Genomic DNA, 22,295 nt, shown 5'->3' with positions numbered 1-22,295 from the left:
AATCAGATGGACGCTTTATGACGTGACTGGCTTAACTTTTTTTAAAAGAAAACAAAGGAGCCAAGTGTCTGATTTCATTCTTAAAGCCAAACAATCTACAAAGACCTTTGGCAACACGTGACATGCACTTGTCGTGTTAATCTTGATATTGCTGGATTCGAACCAACATCCATCAGCTCCAATAGGTTCGTTCCCATGGTTTCGGTGTTACTTTCTTGTTTCCCGTTTTTTCTTCTTTTTTATTTTTGTTTTATTCTCGCTCAAATATTAAATATTCTCTTTTTGATTTGTGTCTCAGTCGTCGATGTATTTGATATTTCGTCGCATTTCACTGTAATTGCCTTCAAAGCTTCGGCTTTCCTTCGTTTACTTTCTGGTAACTGTGACTTTTAAAGTACTACTGGAAACTCTTTTATAACATCCACAAATGAACTTTGAAGCTATCGTTGCTATTTGCCCGTTCCATGGCGTTTAGGATACTACGCCATAGGTTTAAAACAACGAAATGACCGCGCGACGGATGGGAGAAATGAGTAATCACTTCTTTTATTGATACGACTCTCTGCCACGCGCAGAGGAAACGCGAGCGAACATTCATAAATCTGGAGCAGTCTAGACCTGAGTAGTGGCTTGCTCTATTGATACGAAATTGAGGGAGGAGATTACTCTAGCTGTAGTTACTCCGATTCTCGAGAAGGACTTCTCAGGAGTAGTTACTTATTTTTATTAATATCACCCGAGATTTTGATCAGATTGGAGGACCCTATTCACCTAGACGCCCGGGGCTACAGCCAGGGGTGTAGCCAGCAGGTTTCTGTAGGAGGGGCCTGTAGTTTTAGAAGGGGGGCCAGCTACAATATACAAAACCAAAAAAAATGTTGCAGCTAGTGTTTTTGAAGCCTGAAAAAACTGGAAAATTTTAATATCTTTCCGGAAAACTAAAACCACTCTTTTTTAGATTATTTATTTATTGTTTTTATATATTATATTCCAGGTAGTTTTTATTATATTTAACCAAGAACTACTGCCCCGAACCAAACATTATATATTTGTGCATAACTATTTCAATACACAGAACCTATCTATAAAGGTAACCAAGAAAGTTCTATCGCTTTCTCACCCACTACCTCCGAACATTCATATGTCACCTAAGACGTACCTGAAAGATCAAAAATAGTCTCCATCACCATCGACAACTTCTGCAAACGTTCTGAAAGCCCATGGATTCCATCGCGGTAGAACTTGCATTTTCCGAAGAAGATATCAAGTGCATTTTGCACCTCTATTAGGGTTTTGAATTGGCGTCCTTTAAGATAACTGTCCAAGGAATGGAACAGATGATAATCGGACGGTGTAATGTCCGGGGAGTATGACGGATGCAATAGTGTTTCCCATCCAAGGCGTAGAATGGTATCCCGGGTTATTCTAGCCACGTGGGGCTGAGCGTTATCCTGTAACAGGAGGACCCCTTTGGGACTCAGAAGTGCTGGCTCCAGAGTTTTGAGTTTTTCCTGAACACGGCTCAACTGTTGACAGTACACAGATACATTGATTATCTGACCAGCTGGAAGCAGTTCCCGATGCACGATGCCACGAGCAGTTTTTCAAACACACAGGAGGAACTTCTGGTGCAGTGCTGGTTTCGGCTGTTTTGGAACCGGTTCATGGGATTCTAACCAATTATGACGGCGCCGTGGAACTTCGTACAGGACCCACTTCTCATCACAGTCAACATCCTGTCCAGAAATGGCTCCTTTCTCAGACGAGACAGCGAAGAAACACAGGTGTCTGCTCACGTTGCCTTCTGCTCCGGAGTCAAGTTATGTGGAACCAATTGATCCAACTTCTAGTGTTTCCCCAATTGATGAAGATGCTGCCGAACGGTTTCTCCACTCACACTGAATTGTAGCCCCAGTTCCTCACATGTCTGGCCTCTGTTCGCCTAATTGCTGCCTGAAGATCTTCATTAAATGCATGTGTTGGTTTTCCGGCACGTGGTGTATCTTCGAGTGTTTCGTCACCGTCCTGAAACTTATTAAACCACCACTGCACTGTCCGCGTAGTCACGACACGCTCATCAAACGCCTGGCATATCTACTCTACTGCACCGTGGCATATCTTTCATCCCAGTTTGAACTCGTACAGCACATGGCGCTCTGTGGTGGTTACATGTTCACTCTGTCGTTACGCAAGTTCCCGGTGTAACTGAACTGCCAGAAGCAGGTAGAGACTGTCTATTCCACCTGTGCCCTCGGAAACTATGTGAACTGTACTTCGACCCCACCCTCTGACTGATGAAACCCTCCCTTTGCGTAGGGAGAAGAAGCGAATGACCTAATCTGTGTTGCCGATTTGTCATTCAGTCGTTTGGTCTTGACGAGTGAAGATCGTAGGCTACTTAGAATGGCTAACAAGATAGCGCACAGCGAAGTGCATGAAATAATTCATTCTGGCAACGATTCTGCATCCAATAATTGAAAGATCTTGGTCGCAGCAACTTGTCCCTCCTCTTTCGAGGGAAGGTATAGGAAAAAAACACATCGACAGTAGCGCAAGAAAGGGCATAGTTGAGATAGAAAGGCTCTAGTACGTTGGATGTACCACCCCCAGCAACTGATCTTTGCATTATCTTCATTCTAGTTTAACTCACGGTGTGAGAGCCAATTGAACACAGACCTCCACAAAAAGCGACAGAACTTCCTTGGTTACCTTTATACATAAGACTTGTTTTCTTTGAAATTGCACTTAATTTCTTTAAGATTTTTCTAAAAAAATATTTATTTATTATTCGTGACTAAAAAAAATATTACAGCTGTTTTACACGAAGTAGCATTTTAAAAAAGCGAATGAAATCTAAACTAAAAAACTGAATAAAAACCACCAAATTATTTTCACCAAATTTTCCATCTGATAATTAAAAAAAAATAATTACAGCATATAAATAACGTAATGTACTTACAATTTAGTTTAGTACCATTGTTTAATGGTAGGATGTCTAGTACCTTGTTAAAACGTTTGTCTTCAAACTGTCAAATACAAATCACCGTAAATTGTGTAATCTGCTGTCACAAAAAAGTATACCATACTATTTTCCGATCGCTATAAGAAAGAGATACCATACTGTTTTCCGATCGGTATGGTAAAATACTATATACTATTTTTCCGTACTATTTTACCGTAAATTATTAATCATATGTAAACCTTGTTATTTTTAAATGATTGAAGCGAGGTAATCTCACTATGATGTTTTAAGAAGCTAGTCATTAGGGGGGCCAAGAGATCATTTGGGGGGCCTGGCCCCGATGGGCCCCCTGTGGCTACACGCCTGGCTATAGCCTCCCTAAGTCCCTCCCTTAATCCGGCTCTGGTGTTGATGCATGTGCTTTCGTTATCAGGTTCATCCCGAAAGTTACCGAAATTCATGTTAATTATTTATTATCTGCCCTCATACAGTGATTTGTTATTATGATTTTTTTTAACTGATGCGGTAGTGGGAAGTCTGCATTTGATGTTTTGATTGGACTATAGGATATAAATACACTTACCAACTGGTCAATATTTGTTCTCATTTCATTTTTTATTCTACGATTTTGTAAGATTATTACAACGAAATTGTCAAACAGTGGACATTCTTTCAGGAAATAGCTGACTTTTATTAAAAAGCTGGACTTTTTTTACATGTAAATTTGAAAACGTTTTGCCTTATAATTGTGTGGATGATGTTGAATCTGCATTGGTTCTTAAATCAGAATTGTAGTTGCCCCAGCCAGCATTTTTTGACCGAAGTAATGCATTATGTTGTTGCAACAAGTATTTGTAAAATTCTTCATAATTCATGTGCATAAAACTACGTACATTTTAGGACAATGATCGATCCCGTAACTGACTCTATTAACGACCTTTTTTTTTACACTAAGCATTGATTAGAGAAAACATTCTTTACTCTCTGCATTACCGTACTGCTAAAATCGCAAAATAAAGTTGATAAAGTTCACTGGAAATTTCAATGCTATTGTTATTTCTGAAAAATGCCCATCACTACTCTTCAGCAAGAGTTAAATTTTCATTCTACAGGGTTTGTATGATAAGTAATGAGACCAGGTCTGGAAACATTGTTTTATTGATCTGATCTGTACAGGGACTTAAAAGCTTTCGAAGTACTCTCCTCTTGCGTCGATGCACTTCTGCAATCGATGTTTCCACGCTGCAAACGCCCCCTGGAAGTCAGCAGCCGGCATGTCCTTTAGAAATGTGGTCACGGCTGCTTGGATGGCTGTGACGTCTGCAAAACGGGTTCCTTTCAAGCGTGGCTTCAGCTTCGGGAAGAGGAAGAAGTCGGCCGGGCTCACATCTGGGCTGTAGGGTGGTTGTGGAAGGACTTCCACCCCAATCCGGGTCAAAAAGGAGGTCACTAAGAAGGCGGTGTGGGCAGGGGCATTGTCGTGATGCAACTTCCACCGGCTAGCGATCGCCGGTCTTTTCCGCTTGACGCTCCTGTGCAGTCTCTCAAGGACTTGTTTGTAGAAGGCGGCGTTGACGGCTTGTCCTTGGGGTACAAACTCCTTGTGGACCACCCCCACATTGTCAAAAAAAAACAATCAACATTGTTTTCACCTTTGACTTCGACATTCTGGCCTTCTTGGGGCGCGGGGACGCAGGAGTGTGCCACTCCGCGCTTTGACGTTTCGTTTCAGGGTCGTACTGGAACACCCACGACTCGTCACCTGTTATGACGTCATCTTCAAAGTTAGGGTCACTGTTCATGAGGTTCAACAGTTCCTGACAACAATCAACACGTCGTTGCTTTTGTTCGTCAGTCAACACTCGCGGCACCAGTTTCGCACAGATTTTTCTCATTCCCAATTGTTCCGTCACAATCTTGTGCACTGTTGTGTGGTTCATATCGAGTTCATCAGCAATCAATCTCAACGATAATCGACGGTCTGAGTTCAGGAGATCCCTCACTTTTGCCACAGTTTCGTCCGTAGTCACTGTTGTCGGGCGTCCAGCCCTCTCCAGATCCTCAACGCTTTCCCGGCCGTTCCGGAACGCACTGTGCCAACGAAACACCTGGGCTTTGGATAGGGCTTCCTCTTTGTAGGCCTCCGTGATGAGAGAAAGCGTCTGAGTAGCCGTTTTCCCCAGGCGAACGCAAAATTTGATCGCATAACGCTGTTCGATGGAACCCTCCATGTTTGTTGATTTTCCGCCGTGACAAGAATGTTCACAAGGGCTTTGTCCAAGGCTTGTCCGCGCTCCACTAAGGCTCGGAGCCAACTGACGCGCGGTGCGTTGCTTTGCTCGGACCCCCCCCCTACATCCTCCATCACCGACAAACCCGCTCCAGCGACACGCGCGCCGCGGCGCGGCGAGTCTCATTACTTATCATACAGACCTTGTAGACTAAGAACTCATATAAGATAACGGACACATAATGAGTTATTAGGACTAGGCTATATGCGATACGCCTATGCTTATATAACTTTCGTCATTTATAGCTTCGTCTTTCATTGATTATTTTCTGAAAGATCAAAGGGACTTATTCAGTACAAATTCAATCAAACTCATTGATCTGAATTAAATTTGGCATGGTTGTAAATCTTGACAACGGTGTATTCATATGAAATAAATATGATTTGCAGGCTTTTAGTTCCCGAGTTAAATGAGATCAAATTTGAAGTTTGGACTTCGACACATTTTCGAGAATCAATTTTAATAAAGAGTTCATTAAAAACCAATGAAGGACAGTTTTCTAACGCAATTGAGAAACATACTAATGTTTCAACCAAAATATTGAACAAATAGAAATATGATTAAATGTCAGACTATTCAAAAATAATTGAAATGATGTCTTGACATTGAAAAATCACAAAATGTCGGACATGCTCGGCAAACTCCGAAAGGGTGGCAACCCTAATTTCACTGAAGTTACCTGTGAAGAAATATAAATATTCTATTTCGGTATCTTACCAATACTTTCCATTTACTAGTATTGATATGATTCAAATGCCGGAAAGAGGTGGGTAACTACTTGTTTACTAACACGCTGAATCACAAGAACTATATCTCCAATTTAGATTCAATTCCAGATCTCGGATACAAATTCAAAAAACGATTTAGATTGTGATTTTGATCCGACCACTTCCACCTCACAAGTTGACAATTTTGATTCCCGGCGGGAGCTCAAGTGGTTCAATTGCCGCGTTAATCAGTAGGTCCACGTCTCATATAGCCTCGCTGGTGAAAGAGACGCTCAGCTGAAATCAACAACATTCCGGGCGGGAACTGAAGGGGTTAGGACGTAACGATAAGGCGGAAGTTTGTGTCAAATGATTCAGTGCTCAAAAGGCATGTTAAAATCCGAACCAACCAACCAATCAATCAAGCTGCAGAAGCACATGAGATGTCCATATAAGTTCAGCACGACAAAAGATTACGTTAAACAACTTATTTTTTTCCAGGGCAGAGGAGCGATAGTGAATATTGAGAAAAGCACTATGTTATCAAACGTTATATAAAATACATGTTTTAGATAAATGTTAATCTAAAAAGTTAATTTCAGAGACAGATTAAACATTTATGGATAAGATGTTTATCTCACAAGGAGACTTACGAAAGTGAAACTCACCGATTTGAATAAAACTTTGTAGACGTAAAATTTCGAAAAATAATCGATACGTATTTTTTTTAATTTTTTTTTATTTCGGCATTGGTGGAGATTTAAGAGTAGAAACAAACTTTGAACGTTAGAGGTGATCTTGAAGCGTGGGCAGAAAACAATTATTTAATGTAGAAAAAACATACTGCCAGGGGGTTTTAGGACAGCTGATTCAGAATCTGACGTCAAAATTAGAAAATGCAAAATGGTGGATCCAATATGGTGATTACAATTACAAAAGCCTTCTGGTTTGAAATGGTATGCAGTTAGCCAAGAACAATTATAGTTGGTAGGGGTTACTGCGAGGAGATTGCAGAACGATTTGAAACACCATTCTCTACTTATTTTAACGAGATACTTGATTAAAGTACATCTCTATACCTCTCACTATTCGGGGTGCTTGTTTATAGTGAGTCTCCTCGCTTGTCAATATGTCCGAGTTTCATATGTCCTCAGTTGTTATAATTATGAATTTATTGAAAAAACGTTTTACAGTTATGATATTCCGTAAAAAGATGTGTGATGCATAAACATAGTTCACACAACGCACACCTTATTACAGCAATAACTGCGCATAAATTACAAAATGATGCACAATCTTTGAAATAAAATGTTACGGGACTGTCAAACGAGGAGGTTTTTGTTACAAATAACCGCTTTCGTATCCTAGATACCTAATATTTACAAATGTGGGAGAAGAAAAGCTATTTATGAATCAATGATTGGATCTTAATTATATTATTACGGATATGTAAATGTATGTTATAGAGAAGGACAATGTCAGAAAAATGTCCCAAGAAGTTTTTCCAGGGACTCATAATGAAAATACATCAAGATACTAAATCCAGTTGTTTCTGCAGGAATGGTTTCTATTTTGAGATACACTTTTGAGGTTTAACTCGGGACTCAAATAGGAATATAAATCACTTAAATACTCACCCTGACTAGTAAGAAGCGAGGGGATTCGCTTTCAATAAGCACCTTTAATAGTGAGAAGCAAGGGGACTCACTTTAAATAAGCACCCGAATAGTGAGAGGTGCAGAAACTCACTTTAATCAAACATGCCTCTAAAATAAGTACAGAAAGGGGTTTCAAATCGGTTTGCAACCTTCTCGCAATAACTCATGTCAATTATGATTGTTCTTGGCTAACTGCAAACCATTTCAAACCAGAATACTTTTGTAATTGTAATCAACATATTGAATCGCCATTTTGAATTTTCTAATTTTGACATCAAATTCTGAATCAGCTGTCTTAAAACCTCCCTGGGAGTATGTTTTCTATATTAAATGATTGTTTCCTGTCTACGCTTCAAAACCTTCCCTAACGTTCAAAGGGTTAACGAGGGAATTTAAATCCGTACCATTGCCGAAATTAAAAAAAAAAAAAACGCGTCGATTCTTTTTCGATGTTGTACAAATCTGCAAAGTTTCATTCAAATCGGTGAGTTACACTTCTGTAAGTTTCCTTGTTAGAGACGTATTCAGTAATGTAATAATGATGGCCACAAGAATTATCTTACACAGTGACCAGGATTATTACAAGAATATTTTCTAATTCTAGAATTTACATACAAATTGTGGAAACAAAGTTGTCACAGTCATTTTCTAATGTGCAATTTTTGTACTGAGTGCTCATGTTTCAATGTAATTAAGTTGTTCTTTAAAGTGTCAAATGTGGAATACATTTAAATTCATATGATCAGTACAAGAGCCCGATCAAAAGTCCAGTTCATCTATTCGAAAAGCAATTCCAAATGTCCCATATTGAACGTCTAAGTACTTAGCAAGAAAATGCAAAAAGTAGCTACGCGTTAAAATTCTCAGCATATCCTATTTATGTTTCTTTATTAACATTTTTCTTTCGAAATAATTCAGATCTTATGTTTTTCCTTTCTATCGACGAATGTGATATAAAACGATTCTCACTGTCGTGAGAATGTTTCTACGTCATCGTCACGCAGAAGGGAAAGAAACTGTTTGAATGGCGGGAGAGTTAATCGAAAAGGGGGATATATTCTTCTGAGCGTTTATTAACAAATGCAGCGAGCAGTTGTAATCATAACAAACCTCAAACTGCCTCTCGCCCGTTTACGAACGAGTTGTTTCTTTCCCGATAGAACTTGTTTTAAATACCCACTTCTACTCCGATAAAGCGAAGTGGAGACCAAACATACAGAGTGTCTCCCGGTTTAACGTGGTTGCCAGATTTAAGGAGTAGTGTAGGAAGTTTACTTGACGAATATCTGGTAATTTAAATATAATAATATGTAGTTTCTTTCCACATACTTTTAAATTCTTGTAGACTTATTTCCCCAAAACTGCGTGTACTTATCTACTTTGTGCTATTATTTTACACTGTAGATAACTGAAATATTGCAACATTGTAGAGGTCCCAACAGCGCCTGCAATTCTGTAGAAGAATGTTAATAGTGTGTATGTGTGTGACATTAGATCATCCAGATATGTTATTGGTACCGGTACCAATTATATCTTGCAGGTGATGTTGGCACCAGGATCCAATAAATATAGTACGGCACCACACGTGTTTCCCAAGAAACTGCCAGAAATAGCGACATAAGTATTTTCCCACCGCAAATATGAATAAAATTAATGCATTTTGATCTCACTCTCGTTTTTGTATCTCTTTTAGTTTTTTATGCACATTTGGTTCCAACAAGTCGGTCTCCCAACTCGGAGCTAACAAGTACGCAAATACGCGTATACGTGTGTGTGTGTGTGTGTGTGTGTGTGTGTGTGTGTGTGTGTGTGTGTGTGTGTGTGTGTGTGTGTGTGTGTGTGTGTGTGTGTGTGTGTGTGTGTGTGTGTGTGTGTGTGTGTGTGTGTGTGTGTGTGTGTGTGTGTGTGTGTGTGTGTGTGTGTGTGTGTGTGTGTGTGTGTGTGTGTGTGTGTGTGTGTACATTATTTGCGTATTTTAGTGGTAAGAACTTATTTAACTAGCCAACTATTTTCCAATGACCTCTATTATAGTGCAATGTTAGAAATGGACGCCGACCGTCCACAAATTATGAAAAATAGGCCAGTTTGGATTTTGTTACCTCCCGGGTGCACCAAAAATGTTGCTATGTTATCAAATATCAGTAATTTCTGAATGGCGAACGGTTACCTGCCCTTCTTGTGCGTGAATAATGTCGTCAGAAGATACACTATTTTCCATATTCTGGACAAGATTAGATCACGTTTTGCACTAAAAGAATAAATTCAGTTTTTGTTGGAATTGAAGATTCGCACTTACTGTATTTCTAGTGTTTTCTGATCTGTACTGTTCAAAGTCTCCTGTATTTACTTCTATAACAGGAAAGTTAGTTCGGCAGGGGAGGGGGTCACGGTGACTCACAATGTCAGTAATAGAGCGGTTACGTATAGTGCGTAGGATCCCTGGTTCAATCCCCTTCCAAGTAAGTTTGTGGTGGACAGCATCGTGCCCGTGGATTTTCTGGAATACTTCCGTTTTCTCCCACTTTCGCATTCCACCAATTCTTCCATCATCATTTACTTGTCCTAACTATCGTCTCTCTAGCTTAAAAGGCATAAACGTGGGACGTTAAACTCAGGATTTTCCCATTTTTTCATATCTTTACTCATAACGGAGATAGCCGATGGCCTCAAACTTCTGGTACACCATGTATATAAATTTAATATGTTTTAAATTAGGGACCGTGGTGACGTGAGATCTCTGGTGCGATGGTACTCGCACCAAGTGGACTTTGTGGTGAAAAATAACCGTCTGCGTGAGTTTTTTCGGGGTTTCCTCATTTCAAGGGTGCAACCACGGGGGAATTCACCAGGTCCGGACCCACCAAAAAAAATTGGGATAATTCACCAGGTCCAGACCCACCAAAAAAAATTCTTAACATTTGTACAGTCTGCGACAAAAGTTCTTTACGTTTGATGAAATTTAGTTTCGTAAATAACTTCAGAATGGAAGAACAATTTGAGTACTGTTTTCAGTAAATTAAAAAAAATGAATTTTTCTGTACGTTCCAGCCATACCTCTGTCATTCCCAAAGTAAAGTTTACAAAATGGGAAGAACTTTTGTCGGTGACTGTATACTTTCTTAATAAAACTATACTTATTTAGGAGGGAAATAATTAATGTAGCATGGACATTTGATCTTACACTTCATCTTTGCTCGTTCTTATATAAAATGAATCTGTCATTTTTCCCCTGAAAATATAGGTATAAGTATTGTACAATTACTTATCGAGTACAAAATGATATCCGTTCAGTACTACATAGACATAGTGGCTTGTAGTATTTGACACCCCCCCCCCCCAAAAAAAAATCGGTGCACGCCTGCCCTGTTTCCTTCCACTTTTCACTCCACCGTTTCTTTCATCATCATTTCACTTAGCCCCAGAGCATAGTCGTAGGATGCTAAACGCAAGAAAGGAAAGAAAAGAATATTTAAATTAAATTTGATGTTCAACTGTTAAAATGATATATAGCAAAATGTAATATTCACGAAGTAAAAGACATTTAAATAGTTTTAAAAAAGAAATCAGGAAAACTAAACATTAAATTTCCAGTTCATTTCAAATAAAAAACAAAAATAATTTGTCATATAAATCAATGAACTAAAAACAAAGATGGCTGCAGTATTTAATACCGTTAATACTTTTTTTTTTTTTTGCTTCGCGCTCTTTCTAGGCATTTTTCTTAAATATTGCATCATTTTAATGATTTAATGCTACCAATGTGCTTACGTATTGATTATGAAAACACTACATACTTTTATTTTCATTTTAATTAATTAAATCCTTTATTTTGTTTATTCTTGTAGGCTGAAAAAGGCAAGAGCACTAAGAAAAAGCCAGAAGAGGAAAAGAAAGCAGAAGAAAAACCGAAGCAAAAGAGCAGCAAATCGAAGAAAAAGCCTCCGCCACCAGTACAGGTGAGAGATGTCACTAGTTTAGTTACTATTACCAATGCACCAATTTTGATTTAATATAATGACATTAAACTGCTGGTGCTATACATAGAATATGGTTGGAGTTTAGTGCTCCTTTTCAGCACCAAGGATAAATGAGACATGGTCCCATAGTTTAACGTTGAATCTGAACCACTTGTAATGTGTTGAAATGTTAAGGTTTTCCACGGGGAATCGAACTCAGGACTCTTTGTGTATTATGAGCCGCGATGACTAGTGGCTCAGTGGTAAAGTGTTCACTTCTGGTGTCTGGGATCATTGGTTCGATCCCAGCTTGCGCCAAGTGAACTATGTGGTGAACAAGCACCATGTGCGTGGGTTTCCTCGGGGTTCTCCCGTTTCCTCCTGTTTTCTTCATTCCACCATTTCATTCATTTCTCATAATCACAGTTCCTTAGGTAGCCGGCATAACCGTAGGACGTAAAACTGAAAGATTTCATTTCGTTTTCTTGTATATTGTGCACAGTAGAAAGCAACTGATGTTGTATTACTAACTGTTACTTAAAACCTCCATTTAGGTATCTGCAACCTGAGTCCCGCTAGGTGTCGGAAAACAATTATTTTCTTGAAAATTTATGGGAAAGTGAAAATTTATCATCAATTTTGCATCCAGAAGGCGTAACTGTGGTGTTATTCGTAAGCCTGAGTCATTCTACAAATCATGAATCCAAGATACGAACAGCAACTTCCTAAGCGAAAGTCTGTAATTTCAAAGTGCTAACAATGTTTTCTCTGTAATTTATATGGATGGAGGTGGCCGATTTTCGAAGTACACTGATCCCGTTTAAAAGAGCTTATGCAGACCTTGATTGTCCGGGTTGGTGATGTGAAGTCAGGAAAGCATATAAGTAGTCAGAGAATTTTACCAAATGGGTATTTTACGAATAGAGAAACAAAATGGCTACAACAGGCTGGTAGTAGCTAGAAAATACATATTAATATATATATATAAATTACCAAATAAATTGAGATGAGGTGGCCTATAGTTCAGTCAGTAGAATGTTTTTCTACCAATTCAGCCATTCTTGTTCAGTTCCCAGGGAGTGTAGGAGTTTTTCCCTATGCCGTTAATCCTGTAGGTTAGCTCAGCCTCGGAAAACGAGCACTTGGGATAACTTTAGAGCCAAACGAGTAAAAGAAAAAAAATTGAGGAGAGCGGCGAAGATACCAGCAACATTTAAAAATTAATCGTAAATTACAACACACATAATAATAATAATAATAAAAACTAACGATACGGAAAGTAATTAGACATTGGAAACAAACTTCAAGATCCGTGAAAGAAAATTAAGCAAATTTTCTTTGTGTATGTGTTGCATACAAAAACGAGCATATTCCGTGGAATTAAGACATTAATCAGAAGTAGCATTTAAAATTGTAGGAGTTATTAATATAGTACGTAGTTTGTATTGGTCGAGTTGTTAATATGTAACGTAAAATTAGTAATCTAAAAAGATAAAACATAAAGGCAAAGTATGGTCGCCTATAAGGGTCAGAAGTGGCTGCTTCTCCCCCCCCCCCCCCCAGAAAAAAGATAAAATTACATTTCAGTCAAGAAAATGAAAACCAAAATATCTTTAGAAATCCTGTCTTTAAAAAAAATCGTTGCCAATGTTGCAGGTTGTCTCCGTAAGTTCTGACACTAAGTGTAGTGGCTAATATCTACAATTACATTATGAAATAATAATAATAATAATACACTATTGTACTTGTAAAAGGGACTAAACAAGAAAGCAGATAAAGCACAAGTGGTTCTACTCATGTAAACAAAATGACAGTCCCAGTCAGTATTTCCACAACTCTTTCCGTAAGAAGCAGCACTTTCAGGCTGAATCGACTGCCCCACACTGGCCATTGCTTCCGATATCTATTAAAGGGAGCTCAATAAGGCCGTGAGATGAGTGTATAGTGTGTTTTGTTTTACGTAGTTATAGTCGATAGTAATCTCTGATGATATTGTTTCAGGTGGTTGTGGAAAGTGAAATAGAAGAGGAGGATAAGAAAGATGATTTGAAGAAGAGGAAAAAGAAGAAGAAAAAAAGGAAGCCGAGCAAATGGAATGATAATCCATGGATGTCGACATCAGAGTCTAGGTCAGTATTCAGTTCTGATATACTTGCGTTTTTCTCTTCAGCGTTACATAGAGTTAAATTTGGCGGCTATATAGTATTGCTGTCTGAGGAATTCAAATGGTTAACCCTTTTAGATTCTTGGGCACAAACGCTGTGCTACACACATATAATCAACACTTAGAACCTGTATGCTTGCTTCAATTTTTTTCCCTCTTGCATATAGGGTATAACGTTATACAGGGTGTCTATCGGTCACGAAAGTCACGAAATCAGAAAACGGTCATGAAAGTCAAGAAAAAGTCACAAAATTTAGCTTTTGGGTCACGATTTATTTCTTTGTCTGTACAAATATAAGCACAAATTGGAAAATTTTGTTCTATAAAATGTCAAAATTCACCACCAAAAACGTCTTTATGATGGAGTTTAGACGTTACTGAATCGCAAACAAAGTATTCTATCGCATGCATGAAATTCGGCGTAATTTGCACCCGAATTCGCTCTTGAGAATGTTAGGAAATTTTATGGTTTGATAAAGAAAAGGTCACGAAAAAGTCACGAAATTTCATTTTGGTATTTTAGTAGACACCCTGTTATAACAAAATGCATTTTCTGCTCTTTGTGTTCTACAATAGAGAGTGATAATGTCACTTCAAGTTTGACCTTGAAACGAAGCCATGTGTTTTTGCGTAGCGTATAAACGATTGTCTTTGCCTTAGAACATTGGAAGGAAAAGAAAGTTCAACATTATTTATCAGTACTTTAGGTCCACAGTTCATGCGCATAAAAATTTACGTTATAGTGTTTTACCCCTTCATTCCTCTCTCCCCTTCCCCCATTACATTCAGAAAATTTTATATTCGTTAAGTCAAAGCCAAATATTAGTTAATTCTGAGTCAGTGAATGGGTGCTTTTCTACTATTTATGGGCTTTGTTGTATTTCTGTTGAGCGAGTGGTGATTGGGTGGTAATACGTGGTATAATAGAACAATAAAAGTACCGTTACAAGGTTCGATTCTGCGGTAGTGTTTCATTTGTAATGTCAAGCAGGATTGAGTTGTTTTTTTCGTAACTGTTCTAAGTATAGCATTGGAACTTCATACACACATAACATATAGACCGAAGTATTTGTCATGGTAGGTTATGCTCGGATACCTGTAACTGGCGCTGTGTGGGAACCACCAGATTTCAAAAAAAGGGGTTTTTGGAGGAAATTTTCGTTATTTCATTCCAAATTTCTCTTCTCTCATACATCATACATACATGCGCATGATGCCATTTGCAACCATGTTTCATTCTGAAGAGAATGACGTATGAAGCATGATACTCTGATGAAGTGCTAAAGCAGTAACTACTTAAGTTGAAAGTCAACATTTTTCTCAAAAAATGCAAGAATATAAAAGGGTTAATGAGATGTATGTTCTCGTATAACCGAATAATATTCGTGTACGGTCCTGATACTTAGAGGCATTTTGTTGGCTAGGGTATAAGCTACACTAACTTTTATTTATTTTTCAACAACATGTATATTCTGTTTTCTCCAAATTGCAAATACAAGTTCATACAAAAGAATTATTTGATTTTAAAATAATAATAATTTGAATTTTTTTTTTAAATTTTATAAAAAATGATATACTTATTAGAGAAATTCTTGCTTCGGTACATTATCTGAATTGAAGTTCTAGATATCGGAATTCTAGGATTTGTACGTTTCTTCACTGTAACCTATTACACCAATATACTGCCATATCAAACTGGAAAAACAAGATTACACGACACAGAATAACCGTCATCGTAAAAAATTACTCAAAACTTAAAATTAAAAAAAAAAAAAGTCTCAAGTTGGTGGAGCATTCAGTATTTACTGTTATGTGATTTCTTGTATTCATCTCTCTCTTTTATGTAGCTCGTCCGAAGATATAGAAGAGGAAGATGATGATCAGTATGAAGAGGAGGAGGAAGAAGAAGAGCTTGTATTTCATTCTGATCATGAATTTTCACCAGAATCAGACCTGGAGGGTGAGACCGATGTTGTGCCTACAAGAAGAGCTCGAACCGCACAGAAAGGTACTTTCAAAGGGATCGACAGAATTTTAGATTAAATCTCTCTATTTTAAATTTCATTTTTCAGTTTAATTTCGTGTTATCATAGTGCTTAGAGAAGTTGCTCCTAAATATTCTACAATTACTGATTATTCACTTGCTACAGAGTGAAGAGTTAAATACAAAAATGAATTTTAATCTTACACTAAAATGCCTTCGAAAGTTATTTTGTTTTCTTTCTTTTAACTTTTTTTGAGAGTAGGAGATAAGGGAATACGTTTTTAATATTTTAAATTTGAGTATGCTCTCTCCTCATGAAATCAGATAACTTTTTCTGTTTAATACTCCTTCACTTGATAGCATCGGCGCAAATCTGTGTTCAGCTTTTTATTTATTTATTTATTTATTTATTTATTTTTGTAAGCGATGTTCAACATTGGGAGGCGGTCAGATTTGAGGATTTTTCTGAGGGGAGGGATGATATCCATATTACGGTAGATGAATCCAGGTGATTTCCGAGGTGAACCTCTTGTATATTATACAGCAAGGAACATCGATTTCATCTTACTTTCCTTTGTGGCAGTCGGAGATAAATAATCGCATTTGTTTCTCCGCCCAAAAAATTCAAATCGGATTATTGGGGGGGGGGGAGTCTCTCCAGTTTCAAGATTGGCGACATGTCCGCTCATTCCACCGGGATTTGCTCCAGTGCTTAATAGCTTATGCTTTTTTTAAAATGAAGTCATTCTATATCTGCTGACAATCCCCGACACAATTTTTGTCCTATCAATTAAAAGAGAATGACTTCCAGAATACTTATTTTAATGCTATTCATGCAATGTTCTTTTCCAGAGTTAACGCTCTTGAAAGTTGCATTATAGTTACCATTAATATGTGTTTTGATATTCAATATTTAGTTGCACATAGTGTCTCCGTGCTAGAGCACACACTTCTAGTGCGAGAAGGTCCCTGGTTCGATCCCAGGGCATGAGAGTTTGTGGCACCCACATTTTTAATCTGCCAATTCTTTCATATTCATTCAATTTCAGTAATCATCGTCTCATACTTCCCTTTAGCATACAGGGCGTAAATGTGGGACATAAGAAATTTCGTTCTATAGTCATTATGGCAGTTTTAAATGACCAGCATTGCGATCCCATAAGTGCAGTTCCCTTAATGTATTATTCTTCCGTCAAAAAAAGTAGTAGAGAAGACTCCTCTAGAAAATATTGAGTTCTGATTTCCATGTTAAATACTCTTTCACTTAATAGTTTGTGCCTCTTTGTTTTTAAATGAAGTTATTCTGTACATCTCCTTACACTTTCCGCCATTTTTTTTTTTTTTTTTTTTTTGTGTACTGTTAATTAAAAGAGAATGCACAGTTGGGATTTTAATGTTATTATTCATGCTAAGTTCTTTTTCACAGTTAACGTTCTTGAAAACTTCACTACAGTTATAATTAAAAGTTCGATTGGGGGGGGGGGTACGGTGACTCATTGGTAGAGCGCTTACCTTTGGTGTGTAGAGTCCCTGGTACGAAGCCTGGCCAGGTAAGTTTGTGGTGGATAACATAGTATCCGTGGGTTTTCTCGGGGTACTCCCGTTTCCTTCCTTATTCCACCTATTCTTCCATCATTATTAACTTGCCTTAATCATCGTCTCAGCCTAAAGGCAGGACCGGCTCTACCTTATGTGCAACACGTGCATTTGCACGGGGCGGCAAAATCTGTCATAACTATGTTATTTAAAGTAAATATTCCTTGTTGGAAACAGACTTCATGATGATGGTAGTTAAATTTACTTAGCTGACCTTCTGTTTGAGTACTACATTCATAAATCGTGTTTCGATTGCGGGGGGCCGCGATGGCTTAGTGGTAGAGTATTCATCTCCGGTGCTTGGGGTCCCTGGTTCGATCCCAGCTCGCGCTGTGTGAACTTTGTGGTGGACAATCACCGTGCTCGTGGGTTTTCTCGGGGTTCTCCCGTTTTCTCTCACGTTCTTCATTCCATCATTTCATTCATTTCTCATAATCACCGTCTCCTTTAGCCTAACCGGCATAACCATGGGACGTAAAACTTAAAGATTTCATTTCATTTCCCATGTTTAGATTGCATTAGGTTAAGGACAATGCTAAAGGAAATGGTCAAACAAAATCCAAGCATGAATTGCTTGATGGTTGTCAAATAGAACACAATTCTCGAACACCTATTCTATCTAGAATAGTAGCGAACACCTATTCTATTTAGTTAGTTACCACAGTTTTGATATGAAAAACAATCTTGTCTTTGTCACAAACGCGTTCCTTATTGAAAGTGGAAACATTAAAAAAAAAAAAAAAATACTTTTTAACAGATATAGAAGGAAAATCAAAAAAATAAAGAAAAAAGAGCTAGTTACACTGGAATTGCAATGTGATATATTGAGATTGAAACTCAATATTGAATTCTACAAAAAGGATTACCATCTTTCCTCTGCAGGTATATTTACTTTATCTTTCACTAACATAATAGATTATTATTTAAATAAAAAACAGACACAACGAGATTTTATTTGTCGTGTTTAGGCCTTTATGAGTGCAAGTGCTATTCCCTCCCCTTCGTTGTTCATGATGCGGTAGCATACTTAAAACCATGTCTTTTAAGATTTATTCTTTCTGGATAAAGTAGGAGAGGCGACAATTTGCCTAGAGCTGGCTCTGCCTAAAGGGCATAATCGTGGGACGTTAAACAACGAAAAATTACGCTTCCCTCCTCCCCAAAAAAAGTCATGGGAGCAACTTGTGCCCTAAAATCCGGCTCCGGCGCTCCTGTATGTGACTGTGTAACACCATCCAGGAATGGAAGAACGATATTGCATGTTCCAGTTTTTATATATATAAAGTAGTAAGCGAACGATATAGGTGTATGTGTTTATTTCCTCTTATAGAGGTACGATTTGTGTATTGAACAGTAAAAAATACCTCGTAAATGTTGACTATTTCAGATATTGTATGTAGTATTTTGTACTTATTATTTAGTATATAATAATACTTATACATTGCAGCACCGGAGGATTCTGAAAAAGGAGAGGCCCCAGTTGAAGACGACCACCCTTGTCAAAAATGTAACCAATTTGATCACCCCGAGTGGATTTTGTTATGTGACAAGTGCGATGCTGGGTGGCATGCTTCTTGTCTTCGTCCGGCTCTTATGGTGATTCCGGAAGGTGATTGGTTCTGTCCTCCGTGCGAACATGTAAGTATCATCGTGCATGAAAGCCTTAACAAATTTATTCTAAAACTTCGTAATAGAAGATATCGAAAAGTAATCTGTCTTACAAAACATTGAACATGCATACCGAATGTTTAGATTAAAACAACTGGAAATTAGGCAGGGAAATCGGCCCTTATATAAAATAGTAAAGGCCAGGATGTATTCCTATGGTGTCAACATTTGCCCTTCAAATCGTGATCAATATTTTATTGAAAGTAATCACTTGCCTTTCACCGGAATTTCATCATTATAAACAATACAAAAAGATGATTATTATACGGAAATACATTATTGAACTTTTATACAAGATGAATATACAATTTAACCCTCCCAGTGCATGATTTTGCCATTTGGCTACATTTTATATATCTTGCTATAGGCGCAATAGTACAACTCCAGAGTGCTATATTATGCATTTACTATGCTCTGCTATGGGTCTAATTGCAACTTTCCCATTAGATCTCATGTACTTGAATCTTGGTAGCGCGTAAACACTAAATGGTAATATAAAAAAAAGAAAGAAAAATGTATGCACTGTAGGAGTAAAAGTTTCACTAAAACTGGATACAAACTTGTTTTGGCAACAGTGATTTTCCAGGAAAATACCATGTTTAATTGCACATACAATTTTCTAATGTAGTGGTGTAGAGGAAGACGAAGCAAATTTTTAACGAATATTTAAAAATGCCCAGAAGTTTGGTAAAGTTAACCTGTAAATAGAGAATATTAATTAATATTGACATAAACAGTGGCTTTTAAGTCATTTATTAATTAATTGGTACTACAAAGAATGTATACAAGACAGTCTCTATAGAAAGTTTCCGTTACTGTAATATTTAATGTTTATCTTAAGCAGAGTATTGGCAATACAGAGTGAGATAGGCAAAATAAATGTTACTAAAATTGAAGCAACGACTCACCAAATGAACGTCAGCACGTTCATTTTTAAGAAGGTGGTTTACCAAGACCTTTTGATATATTTTCTCTGCCTATTCTTGTGTGTCTGTCCAGGAGAGACAAAGTGGTAGAAATCAACCACTTCCGGTTTTGGCAATGATCGCTATGGAGCAGAAACTGTAGTAGATAGTGAGAATCGGTTTCCTTTAATCGATTAAACGGTCCAAGAATATATTTCATCTCCCTCCATCTTTAACTCGCTACTTAAAGCAGGAAGTAATGGGCATCTTCTACAACTTCCGGTTTTAATATTAATTTAGAAAATAAACCGTTCAAACTAAACTTCATCACAAACCTGACGCTATTACTTTTTTTTTATATATATATATATATATATATATATATATATATATAGAAGGATTTTCTTCTAATAAAGTACACATTGTCTGCGAAGTGTTGCTTCGGACATACGGTAACTTGAAGGGGGTTTGTTGGCCTAATTTGAGTGCTGTTCTGTGACTACGAGGAAAGAATATTGAACCGTTGAGCTTCCGACACCGTACATGAATAATATTGTAAAATTCTCTTTACGGTAGAGCTTTAAAAAATGATACACGAGAATTTTTGGACTTTCTTATCACCTTTTATTATAAAAATTCCTCTGTGTACAGTAATAAGTGCAGTCTCACATACTAACTCCTTGTGTGGTGGTTTTGTTGGTGTGATTGTAGAGACCCAGAGATCGAGCGTTCTATAGTAGGGCCAACAAGAGATGGTCTGTGAAGGTTTCTTCCCACATGCGGAGGGAAAATGTAGCCTCTACTTTGTTGCTAGTGTTACCAACCACGGTCACTCAGTCTCACATTATTAATTAAATTGCCACTATAGATGCACCGAAAAAAGCCTTGACACGTGAGTAGTGGCAACGCCTCTGCGAGCTGTCAGAGACCTCTTGCTGGCTCCTCTATAGGGTGATAGGATCCAAGGCTCTTGTGGCCAAGAATTGTGTGTAAGGTCTCTTAAAGATTGAGCGTCTAGAGAGGGGGATAAAACTCAAATATCAAGCTGCTTACAGAGTGGTGAGGTTATTTCGAGGACCAGGCGTCGTAGAAAGTGGTAAGGTGACGATCAATCGATGAAGATTGATGCTTTTTGCGGTTCTGTGGCTGCTTTTATGCTGAAATGTTGCTGACCATTTATCTTTGTTATAGGACGGTTGTTGATGACGTCTTCTTCATTGTTGTTGTCGTCTGAACTTGTTTATTGCCAGAATGTGGTGTCGGGAGCACGTATAGAACATTGCAATATAGTCTCTGCTATAATAGGTCTTGCCGCATACAACTGTGGAATTTGAGAATTTGAATGAAATTGTATGTTCTATTTTCAGGCAAATCTGTTGGCTACACTTCAAGACCGCCTTCGCGAATATGAACGTGTGATGAAACGTCGTGAGAATGAAGAGCTTCGTAAGAAGCGTCTGGCGTATGTTGGCATTAGTTTAGATAACGTTCTGCCGAAAGTGGAGAAGAAGGAAAGCGCCGAGGATAAGAGAGAGAAGCAGGAGAGTGAAAGTGAATCAGAATCTGGGTCATCATCCTCCTCTTCATCGTCCTCATCCTCTGATTCGGAGCCAGCGTATCAGCTCCGTGTTCGCAGACAAGCGCTGTTCAGTTACCGTTTTAATGAATATGACGATCTCATACAATCTGCAATTCAGGTAAGCATTGAAATAATTAACACGTTTGTTTTATTGTAAGCAGTAGTGTAACTTACGCCAGTGAAAGAGATCAAAAGGAATTGAGGGAGGTGCGGTGAATGTAGTTGTCATCCCACATTGATGTGTAGGACTTCGATTCCATGTACAGGGTTGACACTGATCTTGAAAGTCAGGGAAAATGCTTCAACATATACAGAAAAACAGGGAAATCGCTATTCACTAAAGAGTTTTTCTTTTTTTCATTCATTCCTTATTTATTTACTTTTCTTTTTGCGTTCGTTCGTTCGTTCTAGCTGAACACTAAAGAATACCTCAAAGAATCGAGATAAATTGAAAAAGAGATAGAGAAGCTTAAGGAGCGCCGAAAGGGGTTTAAACTACAAGCTTTGAAAGAAAAAGAACAAATTAAACCAATAATCCAAGTAGTGCACAAGATTGAAAAAAAAAGTTTTCTTGGTTGTAGATAATCAAAGAGATAAACCAAATTGATATTTGTTGACTTGTTTATAAGTGTACTGATACTGCCAAGATACAAAGGTATCGTTAATGTAAAATTATTGTTTGGTAATAGTGTTTAAATATTTACTAAGTAAGAAAGTAAGCTTATAATATATTGGAAAAAAAAAAGAAAAGAAAAGAAAAGAGAGGAATTACATGAAATCTTTCAGTCTTACGTCCCACGATTATGCCGTGTAGGCTAAATGAAA

General features: G+C 37.8%; 1 protein-coding gene across 4 annotated transcripts in view; it reads left to right on the top strand.

Annotated features, from left to right (window-relative positions):
- LOC145684285 (uncharacterized) overlaps nt 1–22,295 on the top strand; it is a 141,979-nt gene that overhangs the window by 73,786 nt on the left and 45,898 nt on the right. For all 4 annotated transcript variants that reach the window (XM_081756434.1, XM_081756437.1, XM_081756435.1 and 1 more), the window contains exons 6-10: nt 11,464–11,574; nt 13,576–13,703; nt 15,586–15,746; nt 18,766–18,956; nt 21,259–21,588. In XM_081756434.1, coding sequence (XP_081612560.1) covers nt 11,464–11,574; nt 13,576–13,703; nt 15,586–15,746; nt 18,766–18,956; nt 21,259–21,588 — 921 coding nt within the window. The remainder of the gene's footprint in view (nt 1–11,463; nt 11,575–13,575; nt 13,704–15,585; nt 15,747–18,765; nt 18,957–21,258; nt 21,589–22,295) is intronic.

The sequence above is a fragment of the Thermobia domestica genome, chromosome 4, assembly GCF_964235325.1.
Source record: "Thermobia domestica chromosome 4, izTheDome1.hap1.1, whole genome shotgun sequence".
NCBI lineage: Eukaryota > Metazoa > Arthropoda > Insecta > Zygentoma > Lepismatidae > Thermobia > Thermobia domestica.
The sequence above is the reverse complement of the archived record's forward strand: the minus strand, read 5'-3'. Positions and strand labels throughout refer to the sequence as shown.